Source organism: Corylus avellana, chromosome ca3 (assembly GCF_901000735.1).
Source record: "Corylus avellana chromosome ca3, CavTom2PMs-1.0".
NCBI lineage: Eukaryota > Viridiplantae > Streptophyta > Magnoliopsida > Fagales > Betulaceae > Corylus > Corylus avellana.
The window spans coordinates 8,336,259-8,345,302 of NC_081543.1; the positions used below are offsets into that span (position 1 = coordinate 8,336,259).

The following is a 9,044-nucleotide window of genomic DNA, read 5'->3' on the forward strand; positions in this document are numbered from 1 at the left end:
CCCAAAAAAAAAAAAAAAAATTATCCCCACATTACAAATCCTAGTTTTGCCCCGGTGAAGTGCATCCAGTCATTTATCATGGCGCACATAATTAAGAGTAATTCTACGGTCCAAAGCGTTTTGATACCCTATAACCTGCTCATTCGAATGCATGAAAAAAAAAAAAAAAAAAACTGTCCACATGTTGGTAATAGTCAACACGCATGAAGTTTGTGTGGCAAACTCACAAACAAAGAGGCCTAAAATAATTCAAGTGGACCTCCCTCCCTTTTCTGCAAAATAAATTTTCTATGGGCTTAAAAAATAAATAAAAAAATTATTATTATGGGATGAGATTTGTTTCCACGAGCCGTTGTCCATCTCACCGACAATATTGCGTCAAACCAAATGAGTCCACCACTTGTCCACTTGTCCACTTAAAACTCTCTCTAATGGCCTTCGGTTTTTTCCTTTTTTCCACCATTCTCTCCTTCTTTCTCTCCCCACAACAGACAAGTGAGACAACACAACAAAGTTAAAGAAAAAGTAAAACAATTCGTCAAAAAAAAGACGATCATTTCAACTAAAGAAAAAGAAAAAGCATCATCAATGGTTCACCTTCACCACCACCGTAGAAAAAACATCCAAACTTCCTCCATCGCTCTCTCTCCCTAACCCCCAATCGCCACTCCCATGGCCTCCACACCCACAATTCTCACCGCCACTATCTTCCTCTTCCTCTTCCTCCTCAAATCGACCATTTCCCAGCCCACCACCACCACGGACTGCACTGGCCGTTGGATCCACATCAGACGGCTGCCCACGCGGTTCAATCTGGATCTCTTGTTCAACTGCTCCCAATATCCTCTCTTCGACAATTTCTGCCCCTATCTTCCCAACCACGGCCTCGGCCACAAGACCCATCCTCTCTCCCGCAGCTGGTTCCGCACTGACCCTCTCATGCTCGAGCTCATCTTCCACCGCCGCATGCTCGAGTACTCTTGCCTCACCGCCGATCCCAATGCCGCCAACGCCGTCTATCTCCCTTACTACGCCGCCATCGACGCCCTCCGTTACCTCTACGGCCCCGACGTCAATGCCAGCGCCGACCACGGCCTCGAATTGTTCGATTTTCTCCAATACGACAGCCCCGGCATATGGGCTCGCCGTGAAGGCCACGACCATTTCCTGGTAATGGCAAGGCCTTCCTGGGACTTCTCGCAACCTTTGCGCAACGATCCTCCCTCGTGGGGCACTTCCTTCCTCCAACTCCCCGAGTTCTACAACGTCACGGCTTTGACGTTGGAGGCCAGAGCTTGGCCTTGGCAGGACCACGCCGTCCCTTACCCGACGTCGTTTCACCCGCCGTCCCTCGCCTTCTTGGAGTCGTGGATGCGCCGCGTGAGGCGCTCCCGGAGGTCCACCTTTATGCTCTTCGCCGGCGGCGGAGGGATCTCCGCCACGCCGAACATCCGGCGGAGCATTAGGAACGAGTGTACCAGTAATGTGACTCAGTATCTTGGTGCGTACGTGAAGCTGTGCGAGGTCGTGGATTGCTCCAATGGGGTGTGTGAGCACGATCCAATAAGGTATATCTTCAACGAATTTAATCATTAATTTCTAATTTAACATTCATTTAAATTAAATAAAAGATAAATAACCAGACAAAATTTGAATTTTGGATTTTTTTTTTTTTTCTCAATATCATATCTCTTCATTGAAAATTAATCATTTAATTTATATTTATATTAAAAAAAAAAAACAGATATATGAAGCCTATGTTGCAAGCGACCTTTTGCTTGCAACCGCCCGGGGACACACCCACGCGGAGGTCCACTTTTGATAGCCTTCTCGCCGGCTGCATACCGGTCTTCTTCGAGGAATTGTCGGCGAAGTTGCAGTACACGTGGCATTTGCCGGAAGAGATATACAGGGAGTTTTCTGTCTTTATACCGAAGGAGGAGGTGGTGTTTAAGGGACTGAGAATTGTAGAGGTGTTAATGGGTATACCAAGAACAAGAGTTAGGAGGATGAGAGAGAAAGTGATAGAGTTAATGCCGAGGGTTATGTACAGGAGGCATGGGAGTTCCTTCAATTTCAGGGCAACCAAAGATGCATTTGACATTGCAATTGAGGCTACCTTACACAGGATTAAATCTAGGTTTGAAGAAGAAGTGGCATTTGAGTAACTTATTTATTTATTTATTTTTAATTTCCTTTTACTTCACAATAGTTCATTGCACAAGTGCAAGGAAGATTATATTAGATTCTTTTGTATCTCAATTTTGTAATTTGAAGTTGTTTGGTTAAGTAGAAGAGAACATATTTATAGATCATCAAGTAAAAACAAAAGCTGTTTCACCAACATATTGGGAATTAGATCTTCTTCGACCGATAATATCCAGTTAGTTATATTTGGAAGGGTACTATTGTCTTTTCATTTTTTGAGAAAACAAACAATATAACTAACTAGATATTATTCAGTTCAAATGAAATGGAGAGAATCATAATTCAACATATTGACACCCATTCATGACCATGCCAATCTTTTTACTCGGCCGCTTGGAAATTGTATTAGAAGGAAGAGCTTTTTGAGAAAGTTTAATTTTTAAGCTTTTTACAAAAGTGAATTTTTGATCCTTTTTAGAGTAAAAAGTCAACAAAATACTTTTAAACTTTTTACTAAACAAATCCGTGTTTTTTTTTTTTTTTTTTTTTATTGGGTTGCACAACTTTTTAGGTATTAAAAGTAAATAACGCATTCACAACCAAGGCTATGGGAGATATAAAAACAAGTACATTAATGGACTGTCGAAAAGAATAAAATTTATTGAGTTTGCAAAAGCTAAAACGTATCAAAAGCCAAACAAACAAAAAGGGGCTTATGGAGAATATGCCTGCTTTTTTTTTTGGGGAAAGTAAATGGAGAGCAGCACATAAGGAATTGGAGAACTACACCTCATACTCAAAATATTTTCTCTTGTGTTAGTAGGGTGATTGGGCTGGAAAATGGAGGTTTATCCCCATCTGATAATGGCAGAACCCCATGTAAGACCCGCTCCGAAGCCGGCGGCAGCTATGGTATGGCCTGCCTTGACCTTCCCACTTCGGACAGCTTCATCCAATGCTAATGGAATGGAAGCAGCACTTGTGTTGCCATAGTTCGCCAAATTTGATATGACCCGTTCTGGTGGGACTTGTAAACGTGCAGCAACAGCATCAATGATCCTCTGGTTTGCCTGCATTTATCAATCATCTCTCATTAGTACTGCATCACCGCCAATATAGGTACAATGCATAACAAACATATCAACATTGTATCCAACTCCTTCCAAACAATGACTTCTTCCAGTATAGCTTCATTATGAGCGGATAAATAAAGTTCAGCATTATTTCTTACACCATTTTCTACTTTAGACCAACTATCAGCATTATTTATTACACCATTTTCTACTTTAGACCAACCATCAGCATTATTTATTACACCATTTTCTATTTTAGACCAACTAATTAATACACTTTATAAGCAATTCGAAAATGGAGTGGATCTGATCAGCTTTCTTTTGACATCAAGAAAGATTAGACAAAGTTACTCGGCTTAGATATTCCGACACACGACTGCAGGGAATATCAAAGCATAAGTCCAGACCCAGATTTTTTTGTCCCTTCAAGAGAGAAATATATGCTATAACCTTTAAAAAATAATGATTTGGACAAATTAAATATTTCTCACCTAGACTATCCTCATAGCTGTTTTTAAGGCAAAAAAAAAAAAAAAAAAAAATCATGTACCAGACGACATTGTTTAATGAACTAAACTCTTGATAGATTTCCATGGTAGAATATGAGTGACCATATATATCTTAGGCTTTAAACACAACTTTCTGTTTAAAATTTTTTGTAGGTAGTATCTAGTATACCTGATGAAGCAGTAACCAATCAATGCTTGATCCATGGAGGCCAGCCTTTCCAAGGGCTGACTCAATTGACTGTGGCACACATCGTGCAGCAAATCGAAAGACCTCTTTGCCATTCATTTGAATACAGGAATATGAGGAGCGCCTTGGAGGGAAGCCTAACACTGAACCATTTGATCCTAACGCATTATCTGCTTCATTTTCTTTGATGCTGGCATTTAGATGTCTGCATAAAAGGAAGTCACGTGCTCAGTCACAGTCCTCATAGAAGGAAGTGAAAAGTTTGTTTTAGTCACGAATATTAGAATCACATGCCTTTGGCCATCACCATCACTATGCAGGTCAAAACCAAATAAACCATCTTCTTCACTGTCACAGGCCTGCAGAATAGTTGTTATATCAGAATAAACGAACTAATAGAAGCAGGTATGAGGTAATTATCATCCTTAAGCAACAATTAAATCAGAACTCCCAGAGAAAGTACAAGGGAGATCAAACCTAGTGTCATAAATTGTACAAGATATAGGAGATTAGAGCTGAAAACAATTGTCTAACCAGTCAGCATTCATCTTTTTAACCTCTTGGGCCCTAAGAGTGTAAAGCCAAGTTACAGAGAAGAATACATTATGAGTACCAGGTGGGGGTGAGCATCTAGGTGTTGGATCCCTCTGATTCCCCAATTTTTCAATATGGAGTAATGACATCATCATAGAAGTCTCATATAGAACCTGGCCTTCAATTAGAACAGATGACAAGAAGTAATATTTGACTTTCTGGCCATAATGTGAAAGACAAAAAGTAAATCAACTAGAAAAAAAGCTCATTGTTCTTTTTTCTCCTTCTACCTAGGTGTTTCTCTAGTATACTTTCTGTGTACTTGGGTGCACCTTACGCTTTTAATGATATATCAATTACTTTAAAAAAAAAAAAAAAAAAACAGAAACAAGTCTGAAAACAAGGTTAAGAGCTCACAATTCTCAACTGAGAAATCAAACTGCTACATCATCTAAACCAAGTCTAAACTTTTACTAACTTTATGACAAGGCCTCCTTATAGAGACAAAATCATCATAATTATATCAACAACTAGATTGTCGGACTAGACCATTACCTGCACTAACACAGCACCAGCAGCATCTCCAAAGAGAATACAAGTACCTCTATCCGTCCAATCAACATATCGAGAAAGGGCATCAGCTCCAATAACCAGAACATTTTGAAATCCGCCTCCTGCAATTTACAGAGGTAGAGTTAGATTATTTTAGTCCCAAAAGTCAGACCCCACTACAGCAATGAAGACAAATCCATTACCCCTAATGTGACAAGCAGCCGATACTAGACCCAACACAAATCCGCTACATGCAGCTGTAATATCATAAGCCAAAGGATTTCTTTTGCAGCCAAGTGCTTTTTGGATCTGACAATTACAATACAACAAAAAGGAGCATAGAAAAGTCTTAAGAGTGGTTATATACCAACTAAAGTAGAAGCAATTTATGTTCTTGGGCAGCATACCCTCGACTAGTTATTCATAAAAAAATTCACTTAAGAAATATAAAGGTCCAATTGATTAAACCAAAGCCTAGACAAACCAAGCTTGGGAGGGGCAGTTAGGGGAAGTTGAGCTTAAGTTAAGCCCAAAAGCCCTATTTAAGTTCAACCAAGCCAGCCTTGTAGGGCTTACTACTTAGCTTAGCTAAGTCAGCCCCTACTCTAAAACTATATCTGGCATTAACTAGTAAGAGAGGCATCTCTATCAATTACAAATATCTATTTTTTTTTTTTTTTTAATACAGGTACCCTCATAATCCCATCATTCAGAATGCATGGACCCCTTTTTGAAACAGGAGTATCCATATAAATCATAGTATAGAAGACACTTTCTAAAACAAAGAAAGATGTGTCTGTGTCAGATATATTTGAAAAATTAAAAATTAAAAATTATTATTATTTTAAAAAAAAAAAAACAGAATTTCTAAAAGAAATCCTTCATTACTTCAAGTTATGCACCCAACATCGCGTAGCAATAAATACATAAAGTTTGCAATTTGTCAAAGTTCCTTCAAAAATAGACAGCACAAAATCATTTTTGCATCTTGCCATGTGCATGCAAAATTGCTCAGAATGACAGAAGCAAGCACCCCTAGATTATCTAAGACATACATGCTGCTCAGCCTTAACTATTAATATGATTGATCTTTCAATTTGATCCAAATGTCAGAATATTTCATCCCAGATCTTTATACCTGAGGAGCACTACCAAAAAGATCCTCGGGTGTTGATGTGCACATCAAGACTAGGTCCACATCATCAGGATCAACCTGCGCCATCTCAAGAGCTTTCCTTGATGCCTCTACCGCTAAAGCCGTCAAGCTATCTTTGCCTGCAAGAGCAACATTAAAATAAAAGTCATTCACACTTTCCAAAAATTAAGATGCCATTGCATAAAGAACTTTTTTTTTATATATAAATAATCGACAAATATCATTAAAAGCGTAAGGCACCCCTAAGTACACAAGAAATATATAAAAGGAAACACCTAACTAGAATTAGTAAAAAGAACAAGGAAATCAATATAACTACATAAAGAAATTAAGCTTCCCATTTCAAAACAATTGTGCCATAGATAAGAAGACCAACAAATAGATATACATAATATCTGCTGTCCAATCAAAACACATCTAGACATTAAATTATCCCGAAACAAAAGCACTAAAACACCATTTTATATTCAACCAGGTCAAATCCGCCATGTCTTTTGAACTCTTAGATAAAAAGTTGGTACAGCCTTAATGATTGACTTAAGAGATCATCTTGGGTAGGAAACAAGAATTGTGATCAGACAATCAGCAAAAACTCAATCAAGTCAAGCTCAGCCTAGCTAGGCCCAGACTGATCAAGCTGAACTGCCTTCCCCAGGCTCAAGCTCACATTTTGAGCAAAGCCACCATTATTTGTTTATTTATTTTTGGCTAGAACCAAGAAAAGTCAACACAAACCACTCACAACTATCCAAAATATGGCACCATCATGCCTACAAGTAAGAACTGACCTGAAAGAACTCGTCGATTACGAATCCCAGTTCGAACAGATATCCATTCATCAGAAGTATCAACAACTTTTGCAAGATCATCGTTGGAAACCTTCAGAGTGGGTGTTGCTGAGCCACAACCAACCAATTTGCAGCCTTTGCTGACCAGCCTGTTAATAGACGTTTTTAAAGTATGGGATCAGTATAATTTTTTTTGATAAGTCAGATTGTCATTTTCTAATTCAAAAATTTATTTCCATTGAATCCAATCAGATATCAAAGTGGGGTTGGACTTCTAAAACATACTACAACCAAAACATCTATGGCCTTCAAGGAGACACAATTGGGCCTCTAAAAACAAAGAAGTTCCATAAAACAAAACATAAAAAGCTAATTGCAAGAAGAATAATGAGAAGTTAATGACAGAAACTCTTAACCATGAAATGCTTGTGACATTTAAAACTAATGGCATGAGACTCTTTACCCCAAAATGAGTGTGACATCCAAAGGATATTGCATTTCCTATTCTTATTCAGCCAAATAAGAATGCTAGGAAGCATATAAAATTCAGGTCTCTGACTCAAATGGGGGAACAAACAAAGGCTTCTGTTTTAGAATATCATATCCCTGTAAGTTCAGCTTTCCAATATGTCATACTGGGACATCACTCCCCCCATGAAAACCTTATAGACAGCCAAACCATGCATATGGATTTGAAAAATGTCCACCTCTCATGAGTATGCTAGCAATGATGTAAATTGCAAATGTTTCTGCAAGATGAAATAATTTACGAAGACAATGTTGTAAAGGATATATAACATATATAGACCATCTTAGACGAGAAGAATCTCTTTCACTCCATATGATCTTCCATGCATGCAAAGTTTTCTTAAAAGGGTGATAGGGAAGGGAAAGAAAAAGATAGCAGCGAAACTAAAATCCGCAGACAAAATGCCACCATCCAACTTCTCTACCGAGAAGAACAAGCAAAGTGAGTAGAACTAGACATGAAGAAGAAGGTCATCCAACCAAAAATCTTTCCAAAAACCCAAAAGCCAGAATAAAAATCTTGAATCCATTCATAGGCTTTCAAATAGATATCATAAATGATAACCCAATTACACCTCCTCAAACAATTTCCTACAAACTCCGCTAGTATATTCTAACCCAATTGCATTCAAAACCTATACGCTTTAAAGATTAATACAAGAACTGATGAATCGCCAAAATACAAAAGAAATCAGAGATGAAACTCACCTGGGTATCCGAGATTCAGAAGGGGAAGCACCAGAAGAAAGCTTCTCTTCGCCATGAATGGTGCCGGAGCAGATTACCCTCTTGGAGAATCCCTCAGGGGAGCAAAGCCCAGATCGGTAAATCGCTATCGAAGGTTGAATCCTCCTTCTCAAGCTGGGAACTGAGGGAGTAAAGAACCCAGATGCATTGGCCATTTACACCCACTACCCAAAACGAAATAAACAACGAGAAAAACAAAATATATATGGACGGAAGGAAAGGGAATGAAAGATATGATATTTTTCAACTTCTATGTCAAAGAAGAAGAAGAAGATGAAGAAGATGAAGAAGAATGTGATATACAGAGTATATAGAGCCCATGAGAGGGACAAAAGATCAATAGGTGACAGAGGAACACCGTTTTCTCTTAAGACTTTTTTTTTATATAATCTTCGGAAGCTCCGAAGCAGATACAGAAATGGGCGATTTTGCCAAACCCAACTTGAGTTAAGTCGGAAAACTCCTTTTGCCTATTTCTCTCTCTTATTTAAAACGTAAAAGAGAGTGAGTCATGCTCTGTTCGGCAATTCCAAAGAGCTTTGTTTTTTACTTCAATACCCCTATTCTATATACTTGGCTCTATGTCAATGGTTGGCCGTTAAGGGTCCTATAGGTTGGAGTGAGAATGTGAAAACTCGATTTCGCATCTATTGCATGAGGATGTAGCTTAAATCTTTCCACCAGTACCGTTGTAATTAAGCCAAGCCTAATTTCAGGGGAGTAGATTAAAATAAAATTAAAAAAATTTATTTTGTTGTATTTAATGATATAAGTTACATCATTTCATTTGAAAAATCTTATTTTGTTGGTTCTAATTTACCT

The 9,044-nt window shown here is 38.4% G+C and overlaps 2 protein-coding genes across 2 annotated transcripts; one reads left to right on the forward strand and one right to left on the reverse strand.

The window, feature by feature from the left end:
- The first annotated feature begins 504 nt into the window (after window positions 1-504).
- Window positions 505-2,329, forward strand: LOC132175361 (probable xyloglucan galactosyltransferase GT19). Its single transcript, XM_059587290.1, has 2 exons — window positions 505-1,568; window positions 1,745-2,329. Exons 1-2 carry the CDS (start codon window positions 673-675, stop codon window positions 2,166-2,168), a joined length of 1,320 nt encoding a protein of 439 aa, XP_059443273.1. The 5' UTR covers window positions 505-672; the 3' UTR covers window positions 2,169-2,329.
- A 454-nt stretch (window positions 2,330-2,783) lies between these two features.
- Window positions 2,784-8,675, reverse strand: LOC132176422 (beta-ketoacyl-[acyl-carrier-protein] synthase III A, chloroplastic). The gene is made up of 8 exons (XM_059588618.1): window positions 8,184-8,675; window positions 6,948-7,096; window positions 6,142-6,278; window positions 5,207-5,312; window positions 5,007-5,125; window positions 4,212-4,276; window positions 3,900-4,122; window positions 2,784-3,218 (listed from the first exon to the last, which is right to left on the reverse strand). The coding sequence occupies exons 1-8, from the start codon at window positions 8,375-8,377 to the stop codon at window positions 2,997-2,999; spliced, it is 1,215 nt and encodes a 404-aa protein (XP_059444601.1). The 5' UTR covers window positions 8,378-8,675; the 3' UTR covers window positions 2,784-2,996.
- Window positions 8,676-9,044: the final 369 nt, after the last annotated feature.